We start from the raw sequence: 24952 nt of genomic DNA on the forward strand, positions 1-24952 counted from the left end.
TGTCAACACAGAGCCCAGTGTGGGATTTGAACTCACGAACCAGGAGATCATGACCTGAGCTGAAGTTGGATGCTCAACCAACTGAGCCACCAGGCACCCTCCACTTCAGGATTTCTTAGTCTACCTTTAGTTCCTGTTCCTAGGGCAGTGTCTCCCAAACTCTTGGCTGAGAGTCTGGTCTTTGTATCCTCAGTCTGAAGTCTGATGAAGATTCAGTTCTTTCTTCCAGTGGCTTTCGGCTTTATTTTTTAATCTTCTTGACTCGTATACCTTTAAAATTCACAAATGTCTTAAGGGAATGAGGAGTCATATATTTTAGACAGTTCTCTTTACCTGGCAAATCTTTAATTCCTAAGCACTGTGAGATTGTGGAAACTTTTTCCTGTCTTCCAGAAGTTTTTGGCCTAGTTCCCTATTTTCCTGAACTCCAAACATTTCCTGTCAAGGAAAACTGGTTGTGCGTTTAGGGTTAGGGTTGTGCGTTAGTGATAAAAGTTTTCATTTTGTCACTTCAGTTCTGTATGACAGCTAAAAGCTTGCTTGTTTCTCTTTCCCACAGCAGATTCTCTGCCTGGGCCAAGGTTGATCAACCTGTGTCCAGGACTTGAAAATGTCCCAGGGAAAAAATTTACTGGTCATCATCAGCTCACTTTAGAACACTGTTCCCCTCTTTGGAACTTTAGTTCATTTAGTCTTAATTGCTTTTAGTGTTCTCTGATGCCTCACAAAATATTTTAAAAAATTAACTGATTCATTTTTTGTTAGTTGCCACAGTGAGCGTCTTGGATACTGTGGATTACTTCATTCTATGTAAACATTAAAAGTCCTTGCCCTCACACTTTTTCATTTTCTTCATAATTTATGCCACCATTCAGTACTCTACTCTGGAGAGGATTATAGTATATTTTATCTAGCAGTTTTCCATATGAAACTAAATTAGTTGTTACTTACCATATTTTCAAGAGTTACCTCACAAGCATTAATCGAAGAAAAAAATTCAAGTTATTTTCTACCTGTTCTTTGGACTGACTTTATATAGTCCCTCTGCCCTGTCCTTCCCTGATACCCCTAGTTGGACATAAACTCTTCCTTCCAGGAACTCTCACATCACCTTATTTATGTGTCTTTATTGCACATATATCTTGCATCATAGTTATATATATATTCTTTATAGGGCACATCACAGAGCTTTGTCCATCCCAAAAGAAATAAATGAGGAAAAAAACTGACAGCATAATACTGGAGATGCTCTCTGGTATACCAAGAGAATTATTACCTATTCATCCTCATAATTTGTGAAGAGATCCCCTAAGAAGCAATATTTGTGAATGTTTTCTGAACAGAGGCCAGAATTGCACCAGCACTATCTTATTTGTGTACCAGGGCAAAGATTTTTATAAAAGTAAGGGTTTAATGCAACTGAACAAGGGTTTTTTCATTAAAATTCTGGCTTTCACAGTCATTAAATAGAGGAAACATGGTTAATATGACAAAGGCAATTAGCTCACCCACACTTACAAACAGAGGCCATCGTGGAGTTTGTCATAGTGAAAGCAGTCAGAATTGTCCTTGAGAAAATCATGTACAACTTACGTTTTCAAGATTATGACCATAAAATTTCGGAGTCAGAAATGACTTTACTACTCCACAGATTCTAATACCTCAAAAATCAACCTCTTCCCATTTATTGAGCACAACTGTGGGCAAAACACTGTGGGGAAACACAATATTTCAGGCATTGTCCTTTCTGCACCAAGGAGATTAATTAAAACAAGGCATAAGTATGTCATATAACACCATCAATATAATAAAATATACGATGGATGCTATATGAATGTATGTATAGGTAGTAAATATTCTAAGGATTTAAAGGATATGATGACCAGCCTATGAATGGTTTAGTCAGAGACTTGAATTATATTTTCTCATCGGACATGTAGCCCCAAGGGCCTTTGGTTTTAAAGTTCTTTCTTTTCCTTTCATTTTTTTTCTTTCCTGTGAGTTGGATTAACATGGCCAATCATGTTGGAAAATAAACAAATACATTTAATATGGCACCCTATCTCAGCTGGTTTTAATAGTCTGAATTGCTTTTAAGAAGTACTTGTGAGACAAGTAAAGATCTTCCTGCCAAACTATATGAATACCATGTGTCCTGAATTGGGATGTTGGTGGCCTGAGTCCATTTGCAAGGAAAGTATAAGTTACCACAACTATTCTGGAAGAGCCTGGAGGTGGGGGGCGGCAGGGTGGGGGGCGGGCAGCGGCATTTCTCACTAGAAATGTTACATGAAGACAAGGAGCAGAGATGAGCTGAATAAACAAGATCTCTGGAGAGCCAGGGCTTTTATGTATTTCAAAGTGTTTGTTATAGTGAAACAATATTAGCAGTGGGTGGAACTGAACTGAGGAGTGAAATTGGTGGGAGGGAACCAGAAAGAACACGTAAGAATGCTGGTTGGGGATCCTGTGGCACCAGTACCTAAATCGAAACTTGCCAATGCTTGAATGTTCCTCTAGCATACTATGACCTTATTAAAAATTACCATAAAGACCACTTAGTCACATGGAAACAGGCTTGTGAAATGCTAAAAATTTAAGGCGTCAAGATGTAAATTTAGTTGCATAGAATGCAAAATGTCAAATGAAAAAGACATGGGTAAGAGTTCAGACCCCAAAAGATAACAATTATTGTGTTGTACGGTGGACTAAAGGTAATCTTTTTTTCCTGCCGTATTTCCCCAAATGTCCATAATTTGGTTATATTACATTGATAATTAAAGAAATATTACCTTTCTTCAATGAGTATTTTATGGCATTATGTTTTTTCAAAGGCACATTGTATGTTATCTCTACCCTCAAGGAACCCTGAATCTAGTAAAACCTCACAAATAGTATGGGATAGATAAAGTAAGAAAGCCATAGTAAGTCAGATGAAAAATATCACACAAGACTGTTGTGATCATGAAGGCTTAATGAAAGCAGTAGAGGTTGAACGGGACCTTGAAGGACATGATTTTAATAGATAGTGTTGAGCATGAAATGGCATTCTCTGTGGAGAAAACGCACAAGCGAAAGGGCAAAGATGGAAAAGCATAGCTGTGTTTGTGGAAAAGCAAGGATTCACACTGCTTAATGGACACTGTAGTAAAGAAAAATGTGACCTGAAAGTGAGGCTGAGGCCAGATTTTGAGGTATCCTGCAAGGCAAGTTGAAAAGTTGGACTTTGTCCTTGCATCCTGATAGTTGATCTGCATATTTTACTTTGGAGTTTACCAGATGCAAAGCATTTTCACATTCTTTATCTATGATTTTCACCATAATGCTTTGAAGAAGAGATTGTATCGCCCTAAGTACAGATGACAAAGTGGAAATTGGAGAAGCTAAATGACCCTCCCAGGTCACAGAGCAAGTTCCTTTTGCCCATTCTTGCACTTCCCTGTAGTTAATTTACACCAATAATGTGGCATTTGTCATGCTGCATCACCATTAATTGTTCCCTTTCCCCTCTAGCACAGCCTCTTCATATATGGCAAATGCAGACCATTCACCTGGAGTTTCTACATGACTTCAAATGGTCGACTTAAGAAGTTTCTTTGTTGTCAGGAGAAAATGGTGGTTAGAGGATGACTATTCTATTCTAATTGATCAATTAATTAATTGTTTTTAAGTAGGCTCCATGCCCAGCGGTGTGGGGCTTGAACTCATGACCCTGAGTCAAGACCGGAGCTGAGACCAAGAGTGGGAGGCTTAACTGACTAAGCCACCCATGCACTGCAGATGATGACTGTTTTAAAGCTTTGGTTTGAATCCTAGCTCCACTGCCTATCGGCTGTCTAACCTTATCAAATAGTTTACCCTTTCTGAGCATAAGTGTCCTTACCTTTAATATATGAACAATATTTACCTCAATAATTTACCTCAATAATTTACCTCAATAATTAAATCCTATTTCTTTTATTCCTTTTTCCTAATTTAATTCAATCAGTTCCCAAATGTCTTGAATTTGAGTGACTTGATTGGAAGCCAGAAGCCTGCCGTCTCTCTAAATGTAGGACGACTTTGCATGCAGTCAAATGTTTACCTCTCCCTATCCTCCCCACCCCCTGCCTGCCTAACCCTGTGTGTCATTTTGTTGTACATGGGGGTTTGGAAGGTCAGAGAGGAAGAGTCAGCCCAATACATAAAAACAAAACAAAACAAAACAAAACAAAACCAGAAGGGGAGGTTAGAATCAAGGATCACTTTACCTGAAGTTATATAATTCTTCTTAGACTGAGGAGTAGACAGTTCTACTGTCTACATGTTAACTCCCTCCAGTCATCTTGTTTTTAGCATCATTAGTGAGCCAAAACACTAAAGTAATATTACTCCTGCTAATGTTAAGAATCGACATTTAGTGAGTCCTTAATATATGCTGGGCAATAACCTGGAATAAAATAAGCCACTCAAACTTCAATTTGTAGAAACTTTTTTTTTTAACGTTTATTTATTTTGAGGGAGAGAGATGAGCAGGGGTGGGCAGAGAGAGAGGGAGAGAGAGAATTCCAAGCAAACTCCATGCTCAGTGCAGAGCCCAGTTTGGGGCTCTGTCTCACCACTGTGAGATCATGACCTGAGCCTAAATCCAGAGTTGGACACTTAACCAACGGAGCCTCCCAGGCACCAGAACACTTTTGTCTTATTCTTATGCCATTGTGTTGCATTCTTGAAGCACGTTTTTCGTATGCATCTGTAGAACTGAACCTTTTGTTATTGCACCATGCCTGAAAACGCAACAAATGTAGAATACTCCATCAAGAAACCCCATCCACTACTTGGCCCATGTTTATTGTACTAGCCAGGGCAGCCCTATACAGCTATAGCTACACAAAGCAAACATACTATTTAGATTTTTTTTTTTATATTGACCTTTCTGTTTCTTATTGCCATTTTATTTTCTATCACAGTTTCAACATCCTCTAGGTCAGGTGCTTCTAGGAAGTCAGGCTTGATCAGTCATGATCTTCCTGCTACCTCATCTATGGGAACTCAATCTATCAAGGGATGCTTTACCAAACTTATTTTAGCTCATTTGCTATTTCACCTAAAAAATGCTTTGACCTAGAGAACCGAGTTTAATAAGAACTCTGGCATTTATAGTGATGCCTTTTGGGATATGTTCAATAAATACTTGATACTTACAATGTCAATAATGATGACAATTTTTTAAGTGATGTGAGTGTCATGCAGCTGGGAAAATATAAATTTGGCCCTAACCGGGAAGCACAAATGCAGGCACTAATTTTTAGCCTTTAGACACAGCTTAACTGAAAAACCTGGTCCCTACGCTCACTCTCCCAGTTTTTGCCAGTCTATTTATGGACTTAAGTAGGTGGTTTCATGGGATTAAGAAAAAGACAAATTTTGTTTAACTGCCCATGATATTTGGTTAGTACTGGAGCTTTTGGGGATTCAGGCCATTTGGAAGAAACCCTACAGCAACTAGCCAATTGGCTCAGGAGAAGATGGTAACAGAGGCTACCTCACAGCAAGCATGGAGAGGTGAAGATTCAGTAGACGAACACAGAAACCCCATTTCTGTTGCTTTCATGGAATACTAGGAGGGATCAAATGATCCCCAATTGTGAGTTTAGTCATCAACAAAGGTACATTTGGCTGGGAAAAATTAAAGTAGGTTCTTCTAACTTGCAGGTTTCAGGAAATAGCTTCCAACCCTTCATACCTCTTTGCCTAGAAGGTTGACCAACTTCTACCTTCAGTGACATGCCTCAGTTTCCCCTACTGTCTCCCACACCCTTTCTTTGCACTGCACTTCTTTCTCAGATTTTAAAAAATAAAACACAACTAGATACTATGTATTTAGATAATTGTTCTAATTAGCGTGTGATTCACTTATTCTTTAGAAAGTGTGACAGCGCTGTTTAATACATATGGTACTTCTAGTAATTTACACAAAGAGTTATTAGATCTTAGATAACTTATGCCACTCTTGCAGTGGATAAATCAGATTCGAATCATGATTTTTTAAAAAAGTTTTTTTTAAGTCAGCTCTACACCCAACATAGGGCTTGAACTCACAATCCCAAGATCAATAGTCACATGTTTTACTGACCGAGCCAGCCGAGCCACCCCTCTACTTGTAATTTTTAACACAACATTTTTTCAGAAGCATTCCATAATTTTTTGCATTGTCCATACTGTATACATTTATATATTCCAGGAAGCTAAATGAACGTATAAAATGTATCAGCAGAATAAAAATATTTAGGTACTTACATATTGTAAACCTTTAAACAATTCAGTGTAGAGATTTATACATATGCCTTATAAGTAGGAGTATGAGACAGTTGAATTAGTACATAAAGTTTTTATTTAAAGTTTTCCCCTTTCAAGCAAGCTTCATTTACACATTCTAATACTGTACAAAATTTACAATCTCTGTGACTTACTTACTCACTATTCATTTCTAATAGTTTGTGCCTTTCTGAAATACAGAAAGCTTTACTTACAGTTCTCATAAATGCTCTTATTTATTTTGGCTAGAAATAAAAAATAAATGAAGAACAAGTCTAAGGAAAGTGAATATCCTTGTATAAACTGTGACTTTCAGAAGAAATGGTGACAGTTGACAAAAAAGGTTCTGAAGCAGACCTTGTTCTCTTCGTGACGTCAGCTGGGATTTTTCCCAATTACTGTAACTTTTCTTTCCTATATATATGTTTTCAAGGAAAAAGAAATGAAAGTTGATTGCACTGAATATATATATATATTTATATATATATTTTTACAACGGATCCTTTGGATCTGAACATACAAATAAATACAAAAACAACAAAGATTGCACTTTACTGTAGAAACGGCATTGGATTCCAGTACACCCATCTATCTCGACATGCTCCACGGTGAAAGTTTATCACCAAGGCATTTTTAGTCTGTGGCTTCCCCATGTTGTTGTTTTGAATGACACTTTTGTGGAGGGATTCAACAACACCTCTGGGTGATTAAAAAATATTTTAGGCTACAATTTAGTATTAACTGTTGTCTCAGCTCTGAAGCGCTTGAAAATCAAATTCATGTTCCTTCCAGTTTTGCTCTTTTGATTGTTCACATTGAAAACTATCTCATGCTCTCCTGACCTTCTGCTCCTACATTCCTCATGCTTCTAAAGACAACTAGCAATTGTTCAGCTAACTGATCTCAGGCATCTTTGGTGATAACAAACAAATACGATGAGTTGGAGAATAATCAGGGTAAGTCATGTGCTTTCCTAGAGCCAAATCCAGAGCCATTTCTAGAGCCAAAGGTGAGGAAGAGGGAGACATATTTGTTAAGAGCTATAATTCGTTCTTGTGGCTCTTTTAAGTGGTGTGTTTTAGGGACAGAGAGACAACTGGGATGGCACTTAAAAGAAATTTTTTCTTTCTTTTCATCCCTGAATTCCTGAAAGCAATCTCCCAGTTTCATCATAGGTTAAGTTTGGGTCAGACGTGTTATCCAACAGAATCTCTTCAATATTTATTGTACGAAAACTTTGTCAGTCCTACCTTTTGAAGGAAATAACAGATGTGTTCACTACTTTTTTACATACTGTAAAAAAAAAAAAGACAAAACATGAGCTTCTGTGGAATGAATAGTGACATAGTATGTTTTGTCTTAATCTTTCATATAAAATTGAGGACACAAATTATGACTGGCTAGCCTAGAGCCCACAGGGCAGAAAGCAATTGCTACGAGAGCCAACATCTTCCTCTTCTGTGATCCCGTGAGGTGCTGTAAGGGGCAGGCGGTACATGAAATGAAGTTATATAGAAACAAACATGTTCCCCTTTAATCTTATATGATTTTCTATAACTGTGTTGCCTATGGAGTCTGTGAAGGAGCCACAGGTTAGGAATATAGAATCGAGTGGCAATTTCTGTAATGCAGTGTAAGTATTTCAGTGGGTCGAATTCTGGATCGTTCATGAACACAATATCCCCAAAACTTCAACATAGGTCACATGCAGGTAGACTACAATGCACAATACTGATCTTAGGTCTGTCTGGGGCACTCTTCTGTATTGTATCTTTCTCCTTTTGAACGTTAAGATCCACATGAGGAGTTTTCGTAAAGCTGGGCCAAGTTAAAACCAGTCTGAAATGGAAGAGTCTGTCACCACAGGAAGTTTGGTGTGATCCGAGTTGCAGACACAGTATCTGTTCAAGAACAGGTCTTTTTCTTTTGTCATTACTTGTAAATCATTAGAACCCAAGGGCGGGTTTCGGCAGTTGTGCCGTTAGATGCACTGTTCCTAGTACAATAGTGATGTCAGCTGTCATTGTTTCCTAGAATGTGAAAGTGTTCATTCCAGGGTTCCCTGGCGTTATTTGTTGTAAGGTACACAGGCGGGCAAGATAACCGGTGCGCAGGCGGGACCTGCCAGTGGCTCTGCTACATCCCCTTCCAGTTCTGTCCAGGTGCCTTTTTCCGGGCAGTAGCATATTGTGGATGACTTGTAGGCCCCCTGTAATGGCAGAGGGGGGGCGTTTAGGGAAGAATGTTCCGAGAAGTGCAATGGCAATCCTACTTCTCACATTTACATTGGAAAGAAAATGTCAATTCTCTGCTCTTGCTAAAAAGTTCCAAATGAAAGTGGTGGATTTGAAACTGTTTTTCCTACAGGAAAATCTGAGATTCGCAAGACTGCAAAATCTGTGTGTGTGTCTGTGATTAATAATAAAAGTCGAGCGCCTTCAACACCTAGATGATCAGCAAAATCCTTTAAAATAATGGACCAAAAATTGGAATTTATCCAGCTGGTTTCAGTTAAAAAAAATTCATCTTAGATTTTCAAATAATTTGGGTCAAACAATTTGGTCAATTTTAAATCATTGCCTCACTTTTCCGGTTTTATTTTACTACTGTAGGGAATAAGAGATAAGATTCAAAACTAGTTCAAAATAAGCTGGACAAGAGGGCTTGTCAACTTCTTTGCACATTGATTTATTTTCAAGTGGCCACGTGAGAAATTAAAAAAAAAAAGTCTTTAATCTCGTTTCCTTTGTCAACCTCTGGGGGTAGTGCTTGTATGACACGTCGCTTCTAAAACCAAAGCAATTTGGCTTTTAGCATAGGCAAAACCCCAAAATTCCAACCAACCTGGTCATCATTTTTTGAAAGTGTCCTCCTGGTACCTGGTTCTAAATGTGTCCACTCTTGCAGCTAGTAATGTGCACCAGTGAACAAACCCCTTATGAATATGTAGTTCAATGTACATTTGCCTACATATAACTAATACCTTTTTAAAACTCCCCCCAAACGTTATACAAGAACCTCGTTTGATGCAAAAGAAATAAGCTAATATTATTAATACCCCAAATTAATATTAAGAAACCAACACCTATAAATCAACAGTCATCATTTAAAAAGTGAACATGTAGACCATGAGGCCATACGTGTCTATGTGATGTAATGCGATGTAATTCCAACTACATGGCCACCTCCTCAAGTGTTCTTAACAAAAGAGAAGAAATAAGGAACACAATAAATTTAAAAAAGAAACAGGCTGAACTTGTGTTAAGTCCTTATGTCTAACTTCCAGTTTTAGAGGAAATATGGAGACAGAGACTGTATTAAATGATATTGCAAGGTAATCATTAGCTAATTCCAGAATGTCAGCTTTTCTCTCTAATAACTGACCCTGTTTTTTTCAACAAGTTAATGGCATGGACGAAGAAGTGGAGTGGGGTGATTTTCCAGATTGCAAGAGATGGATGAGATATAATAACCAAATACAAGTGAGGGTATTGGATTCTGACTTGAACATATCAACTTAAAAAAAAATATATATATATATTTAAAAATTTTTTTAAAAATGTTTATTTATTATTGAGAGACAGAGAGTTGTCTGAGAGATGTCTGAGACAGAGAGACAGAGCATGAGCATGGGAGGGCCAGAGAGAGAGGGAGACACAGAATCCGAAGCAGGCTCCAGGCTCCGAGCTGTCAGCACAGAGCCTGATGTGGGGCTCGAACTCACAAACCACGAGATCATGACCTGAGCTGAAGTCAGACGCTTAACTGACTGAGCCACTCAGGCACCCTGAAATATATATATATTTTTACAAGTGAATAGGAAAACTTTGAATGTAGAATAAGGGAATTATAGTTAATTTTGTTGGGTGAGATGACAGTGTGTTTACATAAATGAATACTTTTTTATTTTTTTAATTTTTTTTTTTTTTAACATTTATTCATCTTTGAGAGACAGAGAGAGACAGAGCATGAGTGGCGAAGGGGTAGAGAGAGGGAGACACAGAACCCGAAGCAGGCTCCAGGCTCCAAGCTGTCAGCACAGAGCCCAACGCGGGGCTCGAAGTCACAAACTGTGAGATCATGACCTGAGCTGAAGTCGGACACTCAACCGACTGAGCCTCCCAGGCACCCCCATAAACGAATACTTTTTTAAAGATAAATACTGAAGCATGTAGGATGAAATACTTCAGCCAAAAGTTTTTAAGGGTGAATAGATGAAGTATGCCAAAATTTTGATGGATGTTGAAGCTGGATGCTAGGTTAACAAGAGTCCATTGTACTCTCAATTTTTGTGTAACCTTGGAAATTTTCCTGATAAAGATGGGGGAAAGTGAAAAGCCATGGAAAATTATATATCCTAAAGGGAATTTGTGGATAGTTAACAGGTTCCAGTGTTTATGCCTTACTGGTCAGAAACTTTTCAGACAATTCAAACAGTTCAACAAACTATTCAAACAATTTCAACGCAATATTTGTAAAACCACTTCAGTATCTTTACTTTAGTTGGAAAGCCAGAATCCCAAAAGCATGGCGAGAAGAGAGAAGCAGAGACCTACTGCATTTGGGGATATAGTTGATCAGACAGCAAGACAGCTCAATAGCAACCACACCAATTCTATTTTATTACTTAAAGTAACTTACTCCTAGCATACAAGCATGATACTCTTAAAAGGTTTATGTGTGAAAATAAATTCAAAATGGATGAAAGACCTAAATGTGAGACAGGAAACCATTAAAATCCTACAGGAGAACATAGGCAGCGACCTCTTTGACCTTGGCTAGAGCAACTTCTTACTAGACACATCGCTAAAGGCAAGGGAAACAAAAGCAAACATGAACTATAGAGACGTCATCAAGATAAAAACTTCTGCACAGTGAAGGGAACAACAAAACTGAAAGGCAGACTATGGAATGGGAGAAGATATTTGCAAACAACATACTGATAAAAGTCAGTATCCAAAATCTATAAAGAACTTATCAAACACAACATCAAAAAAACAGACAACCCAGTTAAGAAATGGGCAGAAGATATGAATAGATCCTTATCCAAAGAAGACATCCAGATGGCTAACAGGCGCATGAAAAGATGCTCAACATCACTGACCATCAGGGAAATCAAGATAAAAAACATGATGAGATATCACCTTACACCTGTCAGAATGGCTAAAATAGACAACAGGTGTTGGAGGATGCTGAGAAAGGGGAACTCTCTTGCACTGTTCATGGGAATGGAAACTGGTGGAGCCACTCTAGAGAACAGTATGGAAGTTCCTCAAAAAAGTGAAAATAGAATTACCCTATGATCCAGCTACTGCACTATTAGGTGTTTACCCAAAGGATACTAAAATACAGATTCAAAGGAGTACCTGCACTGTTTATAGCAACATTATCAACAATAACCAAACTATGGAGAAAGCCCAAATGTCCACTGACTGATGAATAGATAAAGAAGTTTATCTTTATCTATGGTATGTATATACAATGGAATGTTACTCAGCTATCAAAAAGAATGAAATCTTCCCATTTGGAATGATGTGGACAGAGCTAGAACGTATTATGCTGAGTGAAATAAGTCGATCAGAGAAAAAGAAATACTATATGATTCACTTATATCTGGAATTTAAGAAACAAAACAGATGAACATATCGGGGTAGGGGTGGTGGAAAGAGGAGAGAGGAAAAGATACCACAGAAGACTTTTAATGATAGAGAACAAACTGAGGGTTGATTGAGAGAGGTGGGTGGGGGATGGGCTAGATGGGTGATGGGTGATGGGTAGTAAGGAGGACACGTTGTAATGAGCACTGGGTGTTGTATGTACACAATCAATCACTGAATTCTACTCCTGAAACCAATATTGCACTGTATGTTAACTAAATAAAATTTAAGTGAAAAAAAAAAAAGGTTTATGTGTAGGTGGTAACATTTAGAGGGAAACACAAAGTAAGCACAAATAGAAGGAGAGGATGAGGAAATGTGGACACATACCATACTCCAGCTGTAGCCACCCACAAGGTAGATGCTGTCATCAAGCACTGCACAGCCAGGGCCACTTCGACCTTCCAAAATGGGAGTTTGGAGAATATTCCACTGGTCACCTTTTGGGTCATAGCATTCCACAAGCATTACGTCAAGGTGGGAGAAACCTAAGCGACATAGCAAAATGGAACCACATAAGAATAAACTCTCAGGGTGGCTGCCTGAGTGGCTCAGTAGGTTAAGCATCTGACTTCGGCTCAGGTCATGATCTCACGGTTGGTGAATTTGAGCCCCACATCAGGCTCTTTGCTGTCAGCACAGAGCCTGCTTCAGATCCTCTGTCCCCCTTTCTCTGCCCCTCCCCCACTCCCTCTCACATGCTCTCTCTCTAAAATAAGTAAACATAAAAAAAAAATAAAAAAGAATAAACTCTCAGGGTCCCAATTCAGGGCTAGGGCTTCTCCTTCTCCTCCTCCTCCTCCTCCTCCTCCTTCATCTTCTTCTTCTTCTTCGAGTTTATTTACTTATTTTGAGACAGAGAGAGAGAGCACAAGCTGGGAGGGGCAGAGAGAGAGGGAGAGAGAGAGAATCCCAAGCAGGCTCTACACTGTCAGCACGGATTTCCGACACATGACTTGAACTCACAAACTGTGAGATCATGACCTGAGCTGAAACCAACTGAGCCACTCAGGTGCCCCAAGGCTAGGAGTTCTTTTAAAAATAGCTCTAGGGCTACAAAATAGATAATTGTGTTTTTAAAGAGACAAAGGTATAAGTTTACTAGTGAAATAGGGAGACATGTTACGAGAGACCTAAAACAAACTCTGGGTATGTCCAATTCATTCAAAGCAAGAATGTCTGACTCAATGTCATTGGTAAATGTTGATTATACGGGGGTATATCTTATTTTAAAATGTTTATTAAAACCTTATTTAAAAGGTTTAAAATAATTAAACGTAAGCATTTTATAGAGTGCTTACAATAAGCTGGTTGTCTTCCAAATGCTTTCTGTAGATGAATTCACTTAATTCCTCTCAACCACCCCATGAGATAGTTATGCCATTATATTCATTTTAGAGAGGAGAAAACTGAGAGCAAGAGAGAAATAATGACTTGAGTAAGTCACACAACCAGTAAGTAGATAGGCTGAGGTTTAAACTCAGGCAAACAGGCTTCTGAGCTCATATTATTACAGGCTAAACTGTATTGCTTTTCCTAAACGAATATTTAACTCTCAAAATGTTTAAAAAAAATTTTTTTAATGTTTATTTATTTTTGAGAAAGAGAGAGAGAGAGAGTGTGCAAGCTGGGATGGGACAGAGAGAGGGACACAGAATCTGAAGCAGGTTCCAGGCTCTGAGCTGTCAGCACAGAGCCTGATGTGGGGCTCAAACTCACACACTGTGAGATCATAACCTGAGCCAAAGTCAGATGCTTAACCAACTCAGCCATCCAGGTGCCCAATCAAACTGTTTTAATTAAATGGTGTTCAGAATCTTTTACCTTTTTCAACAGTTTATGTTTATAAGCAACTATGATGAAGTGAATAGTTTCCAATATCTACTAAGGATCAAGGTCAAGTAGGGGGCTAACTTTCACTGAGGGCTTCTTCTCTCACCTCTGATGAAGTTTTTCAGTGACTGGGGCAGTAAGTGGGTTGCAGAGAACAACTTAAATTCTTAGACTCCACTGGGGCCCTGCCTTTAATTTAGAAAGTCAAAAATCTGGAGGGGGAGTGCTTCCTGGTCACTGAACAGACCAAATCCTTGATAATATTTTTCTTCTCTTTACATGTGTGCAATGGATATTTGCTAGCTGACAATTACAATGCATACACTCAATCAAGATCAACCTACTGGACTCTTCAAAGTAATTAAAAAGATAGACCAAAAAGTAGAATAATTTTCATTCTTGAAGAAGCGGACAAATTATTTCAGGCCACTAACTTCTTACATAAAATAAATCACATAGATTTGAGAGCAGTAGAGTGAAGGATTTACTGGAATCCTGTGGTATATTCCTTTCCTGTAAGATTATTGATGATAATTTCTGAAGCATGGATAACTGGAATGAGGACTGGGGAAAATTTCCAGTTCTGAAGTTCTAGTGGCATCATAGGAGGATACGTATGCCTTCTTGGTGCCCGCTACACATATGACATATGTTGATGATAAGCCTCAAAAACTATAAGGAAAAGATAATTACCCCTCTTTTATAGACATGGGATTAAGTGTCTTGAGTAAGACCACACAACCACAAGTCCATAACTGGAACCCAGATCCATACCCTTCTCTCTACACCATAATGCCTTCCTGAGCTGACCTAACTTTGATGTGTGTGTGTTCGCATTTAGGTTGTCATTACCCTGTCCAAGTATAACCTCAAATATTAAAGCTTCCTAGAATGTGGGGCAACTGGGTGGCTCAGTTTGTTGAGCATCTGACTCTTGATTGCGGCTCAGGTCATAGTCTCATCGTTCATGGGGTGGAGCCCCATGTTGAGCTCTGTGCTGACAGTGTGGAGCCTGCTTAGGATTCTCTGTCTCCCTCTTTCTCTCTGCCCCTCCTTCACTCGCATTCTCTCTCTCTCTCTCTCAAAACTAAATAAACATTTTTTAAAAATTCCTAGAATGTTTAGTCATCATTATGCAAAAGAAATTAGTAGAAATCACATTTTAATGTAGAAAGCTACAAAGTTAAACTGCATACAAATATTTTGATGAGAAGGAATGGTGTATGGCTTGAGATGAAAGAGAAGCAATGAAAGAGAAAAAGAATAAAAAGGGAAAAGTTGCAGCAGCAAAGGTAATCAATCCCTTCCCACTGGGGAGAGTACAAAGGTGAGCAGCATAGACTAGGGTATTGACATTTCTGATTGAATACGAACTTGGAAATATTTACATAAAAATTACACCTGTGTGGTCTTTATTATGTTAGGGGTATATATGTATTTGGAGAACCAAAAGGAATGTCTACATCTATCATTTTTTAGATGGTTGTATGATGGAAAAATAAATGCATAGAAGGCCTTATCTACCATACTTGGATGGCCTGTTTCACATTTGGTTCAATTTCAAGGATCATGGCAGGTCAGAGCCAGAGGAGATTTTAGAGATCATCTATACCAGTTTCTTCATTTTTAGGTAAGAAAACTGAGGCCCAATGCAGTTCAGGAATCTTAACAACACTGTTCTCTCTGCTTTCCTGTCAAATTCAGTGTGATATGCATGTGGATAGTTACACACATGCACGTAAACTACAAAAAGTTGTAGTTAGGGGCAGCTGGGTGGCTCAGTGGGTTAAGCATCTGATGTGGGCTCAGGTCATGATCTACAGTTCGTGAGATCAAGCCCCACGTTGGGCTCTGTACTGACAACTCAGAGCCTGGAGCCTGATTTAGATTTTGTGTCTTCCTCTCTCTCTCTGCCCCTCCCCCACTTGCGTGCTCACTTTCTCTCTCTCTCTTTCTCTCTCTCTCTCTCTCTCTCTCTCAAATGAATAAACTAAAGAAAAAAGGTTGTAGTCATACAGATATATGGAGAGGAGAGGAGCCCAAACAAAACTCTAAAAATATCATGTGTTTTTTTTTGTTTTTTTTTTTTTATTAAAAAAGCAAGTAGAATTTGAGAAGCATAGGTTTGGTGTTCAACTCTTAAAAGAAATAATTCCAAATTTAGACATGAAATTCTACTAAATGTTTTCTTTAAGAAAAATCACGTGTTAGGTTCTTTGTGCAGCTATGACTGAAGTTCTTTATGATCACTACAAAAAACAATTTTCTGGAAAAAATTTATTGCTATAACTTTGGAGATAGGGAATAATTTATTTTACTGAATTCATTGTTACAACAAATTGTGCTTTCAGTTATTAATGCTTCCGTTTTTTACTTTCTGTTGACATCATTATTCATTTCTTTAATGTGTGTGGTAACTTAAAAATAATCCTATCTGCAGAGGAGCCAAAATAAATGCCTGCCCAAGGGTACAGCTAATTTACACAGAGTAGATTTTATTTGGTCAACATGTTTTTTACTTGGTTAACTATGATTATCTAACGAGAAACCCCCTTAGCAAGAAACATGAGATGCAAATGATATTGTGATTAAAAAAAAAAAAAGAAAGAAAAAGACCTTTCAAATGATTTCCTCCAATTGCATACAAGCGATCATTCATTACAGCCAAAGTGTGGATGGCGCGTTTTGTGTTCATATCTTGTTTTCGAGCCCAGACATCCATTACAGGGTCATAGCAATATAGCCATGGGACATATTCTCCATTGTGTACACCCCCTGTGAATTAAACATATACATACAAGTCAAGAAAGTGCCTTGGAACTGAAGTTTGGAACAGAAAGTGGAGGAATGACTTGCCTGAAATGTATATCTTCCCATTGTGCACTGCTCCTGCGTGAGCAGCCAGAGGCTGGGGCAAAGAGGACACATAACGCCATTCGTTCGTTTCTAGGTTATAGCTCTCCACGCTGGACAAATAGCCGGTTTCGTTCCTTCCACCAATAACGTATAAATGCTTGTCCAACCGACATGCATAGAAACTGGCTCTTCTACAATGAAAACAACAACCCACCATAAGTCACAAAAGGGGCTCCGTCAGTCAGGGAAAAGGAGGTACATCCCGCTCTAGAAAGGGTTGCAGAAATTTGGAAATAACACACACAGCTCCCTTCTAAATCTGAGACCTTTACAGTAATTGTACGCATTGCCTGTTCTGGTTAGCAATTTCATATTAAAGTAACAGGAGAGGAGAAAGTCACCAACCCTGTTTCAGCTTCTTTTATCTTGCTTTTTTATACACTGTTAAAGTGTTCACTAATGTTTGGGATATTTGGTACCTTGTACAGATATCACAGCTCAGTAAGACAAAGTGAAAAATGAGGTAGATAATGTAACAATAATAAATTATCTTGACATTCACTTTTTTCATGGTCCTTCAAGGGTCATTGTTCCCAATTTATAAGAGAACTACATCATCAAAATTTTTCTTCAATTATCATTTTTTTTCTTCCCAGTACTACCACAAATAGAGAAACTTTTGTGAACTGAATAGAGTGCTGAAATTTTGCTCTTATACAAACCAATCGTAGGAATTTCACTGATAGAGCTTTTAGTGTTGTTTCTTACAAAGCTACAGGATATTTTTTAGTCTCTTTTCAAGAGAGGCAATTCATTAAATTATCCCATTATGCCTTCAAAGGTAAAAGACACAAGCTGTGTTGAAAGGGAGACCAATCCTGAGGTAGACCATAAAATAAGAGTGAGATATTGAGGACCTGAAGTAGAGTTTTATGGAAGACACAGAAGAGCTGAGCAAAAGATATTGTAAAGGACGATGTAAGACTCAGTAACTAGTAAGACATGAGAGCTGAGGGAGAATAAATGTTCAAAGGGGACCTGAAAATTTGGAGTTAGGATGACTGGGTTGATATATTAAGCAAGTCCTTGACCCTTTGCTTCTTTTTTTCTCATTGATGCTACTGGAATAATACACTTTATAAGGATAAGATATGAATAAGTACGATTGTTAAGTGCCAGGCCCCTCAGAGAATATAATTTATGTTTGATAAATGTATGGTCTTCATAAAAATAAGGGCCAAGACTCTTGGGCAATGTCAGTAGCAAGATCAAGAGTCCTAAAGATTTTTATCAGGAGATTTTCCAAGTTGTGTTTACAAAGTGCCAAAACCTCTAGGAAGCAGGAGACGGCGTCTTGATTAACAGTTTGGTCTCTGGAACAGATTGCGTGGCTACGTGATTTATTGGATGTGTGACCTTTGACACATTAGTTAACCCCTCTCAGCCTCAGGTTGCTCATTTGTAACAAGGGGATGCTAATGGTACCTTTTTTTACAGGGTTATTTGCAAATGCATATGTAAAGTGCTGTCATAGTGTCCAGCTTTTTGTTCATGTGTCAGAACCATCAGTTACCATGACCCGGGTAAAAATGTTATTAAAAATCAGCCATCAAGATGTTTGCATATAAACTTTGCCTAGCCATATTTTAAATGACAGTGAAACGTTTTAATGTTTGTGTAGGTGATTTATTACCAGTAGGTATGGTATATGTTATAGATGTTGATGTATTCAGTTTTATTTTTTTCTAGCTTTTTTGAGGCATAATTGGCAAATAAAGTTGTAATATATTTAAAGTCACAATGCAATAATTTGATATATAGATACATTGTGGAAGGATTCCCACAATCAAGTTAATTAACACATGTATCACCTCACATAGCTATTTTTTTTGTTTTTTGGTTTTTTTTGTTTTTTTGTTTTTGTTTTTTGTGTTGTTTTTTTTTTTTTTTGGTTTTCTACTCTCTTAGCAAATTTCAAGTATACACTACAATATTAACTATAGTCACTATGTTACATATTAGATACACAGAACTTCTGCATCTTAAAATTGAAAGTTTATACCTTTTGACCAGCCTCTCCTCATTTCCCTCATCTCCTGGCCCCTAGCAACCACCATCCATTGTTTCTTTAAGTTTGACTTTTTTCTTTTTTTTTTTTTTTCCAGATTCTACATATAAGTAACTGTGTTTCTCCTTCTCTGTTTGGTTTATTTCACTTTGCAAAACGACCCTTAATTTCATCCATGTGGTCACAAATGGCAGGATTTCCTTTTGTTATGGCTAAATAATACTCCATTGTAAAGATATGCCCCCTTTTCTTTATCTATTCATCTGATGACAGACACTTAGGTTGTTTCTATATCTTGGCTTTTGTGAATAATGGTGCAATGAACATGAGAGTGCAGATACCTCTTCAAGATATTGATTTCATTTTTTTTGGATATAAAACAGAAGTGGGATTGGTGGATCATATGGTTTTTATTTTTTTTTTAATAGTCCTGAAAATCATGGATAATTTTAGAGCAAAATTTTGGCTCTGTTTGTATTTTTTCCTGTATTTTCCTGATGCTTTTGAAAGAAATATGTGCTGTGGAAAATTCAGAAGGACAATGAAGAACAGCAATGATGGAAAAAGAGGAAGGAGGAAAGGAGGAAGAAAAATAAAGAGTAGGTGTGGCAGATTTCATAGTGTGAGTCTGGTTAACCTGGGTCTTCTGAGGGGTTCATGAAGCTCTGAAATTGTAATAAAATTGTAATAAAATGTTGCATATATAGGTCTTGCACGTATGCATTGTTTGGAGAATATGTTTGGAGAAAGGTATTAGGAAGAAGCTTTTTAATCAAATTAATCTAAAAATTTTGAGATTTCCTGTTACAGAGAAGTAAAACCCATTTAAATATAAAATCAGATTAAAAACAGTTGCAAAATTAAGTGCCTGCAGATGTCCATTGCTTCCTTCTATTTCTCTAACCAGATTTCAATTGCTTTCTCATTGAATAAGATAGGTCAAGGTTGTCTTAATAGTGCTTTTACCTTCTCAGTTAAAATGTGTCATTGAAAAACCTCACATTCTATAAAAATAGACGAAAGTAACATATTTCTTTGCGCCATCGACACAATCCCTCTTCCATATGATGATTCTATAACAAGTCTTAGAGCCTCTGAAATAATTAATTTACCAATCCTACTAATGGGCCATCTTTAAATAATTTGGACTATGCGGGCCATAAGGTGTTCAGTTCTTCTATGCGCTAGATACTGGTCTACAAGAGAAAATGCCTGCTAGTCATGACAAGTATGAAAACCCTCCACCAAATAAGTGTAGATAATGGAGAATAAGAGCAAAATCTCCTTGTAGTAGTGTGCACTCCTTTCATCTAGTCTAAATTTCAGTTTTCTCACTTTTTTCTATCCTGGTTCCTTCCTTCCTTCCTGACACTGAGTGAGCCTGTCAGAACTTGCTGTCTTTCTAGCCAAGATTTTCTTAATTTGATGCTTCGTGTGTACTCCTAGCTTTATCCACACAGTGTCACTGTTAGGATCTAAATGGGGAAAAAAAAAAATCAGTAGGTTCCGCTTCCTGACTAAAACTGCATTTTTATGTAGAAATTCCAATAGTGAAGATTCTGAGCCTATGACTTATTCCCTTGCATGTCCAAAGTGAGAATTCATGAGATACATTATAGGAACACTGGATAGTTAATGGTCTGTCAGCAACTGTGAACATTTGCTCCAGGCTAAAATTTTACCATACCAGGTCTCTCTTGGGAGTGCTCCCTGCCCCTCCTCCCCACATGAAGAGCACACATAATTAGGCTATTTGGGTGTTTTGTTTTGGTTTTTTTTTGGAAAGTAAGTTCAAGATTACTGAAAATTTTTAAATGGGATTACACTATTTGTATTGCAAATTGTTCATCTCTCCCTCCTCCAGCCCCTCCTCCCCCAATGCCAGAGGCAATAATAGTCAACGTATTGTGAGAAGTTAAAAAAGACTACCAGTTGCTGGTAGTCAACTTCCACAAACGCATTGTGAACATTGCGTATTGTACAGGTCTTTCCTCGTTCTTTCTGACCCTTTGGATGGTCAGTTTATATCCTAGAGCATGGGATTGAATTACTATAACCTTATCTCAGCTTGAAATCTTGACTTTCACCATCATGTTAAAAACAACAAAAGATTTTTTCAGACAGAATATTGTCTCACATTGTTTCTTAAGGCTTCTAGTAACCATTAAAATTTGGAAACATTTTTTACGTATTGCTTCTAGCTTTTGTCTTACTCTGTGAAATATAAGCTTTGCTGTCCGTGCTTTCCAAACTGCTTTTTCTTTTTCTTTTCTTTTTTTTTTTTTTTTTCTAGACTAGCTAGGGGTAAGAGCTACAGATGAATCACACCTACAATGTTTATTTTTATTGAAGAAAAATGTAAAGTTACCAAAGCATTTCTATTGATCTTAGTTTTAATTTTTGCCCTCTTCCTTTTCCTGAAGAATCAAATCCTATATCTGAGACCACAACAACTCAGTAGCATTACATTTAAGCGTGTATTTTCCTGTAATCATTTCACAGATAACAGGGATGCATTTCATGAGTCGGTTGAGTAAGCCTAGAAGCAGTGTGCCCATTTCCCTGCTGAACTGGGGGATAGTCTGCGCTTTGATTATAGCACTCCTTTAGAAGCTCTGATTAGGTGAGATATCCTAAGAATCTGTCCAGCCGGCTCGAAGAGTGGGTTATCCCAGAGGTGGTTTTCAACAGGCTTCTATTATTCTTGGTTTGGTAACTTCTCAGCAGTTTGGTACCAAGAATGGAAGGAGGGAGGTGGGGGAACTTCTGGTGAGCCTGATTCATGATCTATACAATGTACAATTAATTCAATTAAATGTTTCAAGAAACTTCAGATCTGAAGGGTGTCTCATATATATTTTTTTTCTTTTTTTCTTCTTCTTTGTGTGCTCACCAATTAAGCCATGATGGTAACTGACTGTATTTGCTACTTAGAATGGAGGCTTGGCAATGACAGAAAAATTTCATTTTAGGTTATGGATTGTTGCCAGGGTCAACCAACCCATAGGAGATAGGGAGCTAGAAGATTGACTGGGCATTTGTGAGATCTGCCTTTTCCCACTCAGCTCTGTAAGGAGCTCTTTATTTGGTCTATCGAGTTGATTGTTCTAAATCTAAAAAAAAACTTCTTTTACTAGGGACCTGACATGATATACCATAATGACTTAGAAAGAAACGTTAAACAGTCCATCCTGTCAACGGTGGCTGCCGGGCGCCGACAGACCATGGCAGGTCTTTTTATCAGGTCAATGAGCTGCTAAAAATTGTCTAAGTAGGACCCTGCCATGATGGGCCATAGTGCCTCAGAGGAAGTCATTATAGAATATCAAGTAAACAATACACATTTAAAAAAATTACTAATTAGGTTTTGCAGCAATACTTCTCATCCTTGGGGCTCTAGAGTGAGATAATTGACCGCGACGTGAGTTATGCCTCCCAAACGGAAGGCGTGAAGGTTAATTATCGTGGTGTGCAGCCCCCCAGCAAAGGGGACCGCGGTGATGAGATGCTGACGTTTCCAATAGATTATTGATATTCATTTTTTAAATATGTTTCTTAAAGAAAACTTTTTGGAATGGTTTTGATTAAAGGGTAGAGTGACACAGCCACAATAAGAGCAACCAGGAAATAACCCCAAAGGGAGAGAAACAAGGTGCAGTGGAGAGGACATCAGGCGGCTTTTATGCAGGCACGTATGCACGAGAGGAGGACTGGGAACTTTGTCTGGATATTAACTGACTTAGAATCATTTCTTCAGGTACCTTGGAACTGCACATTCCCAAAAGTGTCTGTGCTTCTTACATTGTGCCTCATCGTTTCCAGTGTATAGCTTTTAGTCTCCCGAAAGAGGGTTTTAATATATTTATAGAGAAGAGAGGGTTAGATAGGGAGTTTTCTCATAGCATAGATTCATACTGTCCTGCTGCAGGAATGCACATTTTTGAATAAATGATATTATCCGAAAACTTCTTTTTGACTTGGAATTTATGAAGGACCCGATTGGATCTTAGTGATGTAATTCAATCTAATCGAATGTTTATAAACGAGATGTTAAGGTGACGAGTCGTGAGGGAAACAGGAAAAGAAGTTATTTCTTAAATACTTCAGTTGAGAAGAAGCAATAGGTTGCAGCTTATTGTAATTATATCGGATACTTTGCTCAAGAGGATGCTGAAGTATTATTTGAAAAGAATCAAGGGCTCAGAATTGTGCATGAGAATTTGCATATGCATTGGCCTTATGTAGGTAACAACCAGGAGAGGCAAAACATAGTATAAATATATAGTATTTAAATAAATACTATATAAATATAGTAAGGTATACCTATATACTATATATAGTATATAGGTATACTATACTATATAGTATATATAGTATATATATATATACTATATATAGTATATAGTATATATATAGTATAGTATATAAATAAATTTATAGTATAAATATAGTTAGTAGTCACTTGTCCCTTGGCCGCTAGGAGACTGGGGTGAGATGAACACCAAATATGTAAAAAACTGAGATGATACTTTGCAAAACTCTTTTTTTTTTTAAAGCTAACAAACGACCTGTTCTTGAATGTATAATGGGAGGATAGTTGAGAGGGCAAATGTACAAGATATGAGTTAGTGAGACTTGAAAATTTAAGACTGAAATTTCTGTATCAAAATGCATACCATTGTAAGAATGGTGTTTTTTTTTTCCAATTATAGGATTTAAATATATTATCACCAAGAAAAGTGGGATAGGCAGTGAGATTTTAGCTGCACTTGCCAACAAATCAAAGTAATGTAATAATGGAAGACAAGCATACATTTTTTCCTCTTCCTACATTAAGACCAATAATTGATTTACTTGATTAGTTTTCCCCATTGAGTTAACAAAGGAGTTATTCCAAATGGGCCAGGCCAAATTTTGTATTTTGACTCGTATGTCTTTCCTTGGCTCCATTTAGCATAATTTGTGATAGGAAACCATTCAGCATCTGTGCTTCCTGTAAAGTAGCCACAAATGTTTCAGACATAAGAAACAAACACTTACCTTTCTTGCATGGGTGGAAGTTGTATCCAGCTATTAAATCGAGGATCATATCGACTGACAAAATTTGTACTGTGTTTTCCTGTAAAAATATATGTGAGACATTTAAAACTTAGTTTCCTTTGTTGTTTTGCACATCTAATAGTGTTTGTAAGATGTGTCTGTTTTCAGGTTTAACACACACATGAATTAAGTAGGGGGACTAGTTAGCCCAGTCTGAGAAGCATTAAGTCAGTAGAAGAATAAATGTGCCACCTCAAATATTTTTCCTTTTTCTTTTTTTCCACTCCATCTTCTCTTTCTTTCATTTTTTGGACTGAGTCAGAACAAAACTAAATCAGCCATTATGATAAAAGCAAGTCTGTTTACCAAACCAGTTTTACCACAAAGTTAGGGGGAAATTTTCTGAACTTTGGTATTTTTGTGTTTTAAAAATAGGAACTTATTGTCTGTAAATAATCAGTTCCAGAGACTTTTTAAAAAGTTTTTTTTTTTCACATTTATTTATTTTTGAGAGACAGAGCATGAGCAGGGGAGGGGCAGAGAGAGAGGGAGACACAGAATCAGAAGCAGGCTCCCTCCCGGCTCTGAGCTGTCAGCACAGAGCCTGATGTGGGGCTCGAACCCATGAACCGTGAGATCATGACCTGAGCCGAAGTTGGACACTTAACTGACTGAGCCACCCAGGCACCCCTGTTCTAGAGACTAACTTGTATAATATCTGTGGTTAGAGCCTTTTTTTTTTTTTAAATGATCCAAGAACCTAGCAGTGGTTGAGTCAGCCCTCTCCCCATGGAAATAACAGCAATCACTTCAGTGAGAGTTTGCATTAGGAAATCAGTTTTAGTCCATTCACGTCACGTAAGTTCTGTGTGTGTGTATTTGGGGGAAGCATGGTTGCAGGTACATGTGCTGAAGTGGGAAACATGAGTCCTCAGAGCTGGTGAACCAGCTTTTCCCCTCTGTTGTGCCTAGGAAGCACAGCAGTGCCTTTAAGGTATTAAAATGAATCCTATTTTACATATAGATTGACACCAAAGCAAGAAATGGAAGTGAAAGACTGTATTCCATTTTCTGTGTAGCACCTGAGATGACAATCATCTATAACACTTGAAGTTTTAGCTCTGAAAATGTTTTTGTTCATATATGTAAAACTAAACATTGAAATACAGGTACTAAACTTCACCACAGGAATAAACAGATA

The 24952-nt window shown here is 37.7% G+C and overlaps 1 protein-coding gene across 2 annotated transcripts in view; it reads right to left on the bottom strand.

Annotated features, from left to right (window-relative positions):
* Nucleotides 1-6355: 6355 nt before the first annotated feature.
* KLHL14 (kelch like family member 14) overlaps nt 6356-24952 on the bottom strand; it is a 104893-nt gene continuing 86296 nt past the window's right edge. For both annotated transcript variants that reach the window (XM_015086694.3, XM_053206552.1), the window contains exons 5-9: nt 23752-23830; nt 16644-16834; nt 16404-16562; nt 12285-12442; nt 6356-8506 (exon numbers count right to left, since the gene is read on the bottom strand). In XM_015086694.3, coding sequence (XP_014942180.2) covers nt 8366-8506; nt 12285-12442; nt 16404-16562; nt 16644-16834; nt 23752-23830 — 728 coding nt within the window. In that variant the 3' untranslated portion in view covers nt 6356-8365. The remainder of the gene's footprint in view (nt 8507-12284; nt 12443-16403; nt 16563-16643; nt 16835-23751; nt 23831-24952) is intronic.

The sequence above is a fragment of the Acinonyx jubatus genome, chromosome D3, assembly GCF_027475565.1.
Source record: "Acinonyx jubatus isolate Ajub_Pintada_27869175 chromosome D3, VMU_Ajub_asm_v1.0, whole genome shotgun sequence".
Classification (NCBI taxonomy): domain Eukaryota; kingdom Metazoa; phylum Chordata; class Mammalia; order Carnivora; family Felidae; genus Acinonyx; species Acinonyx jubatus.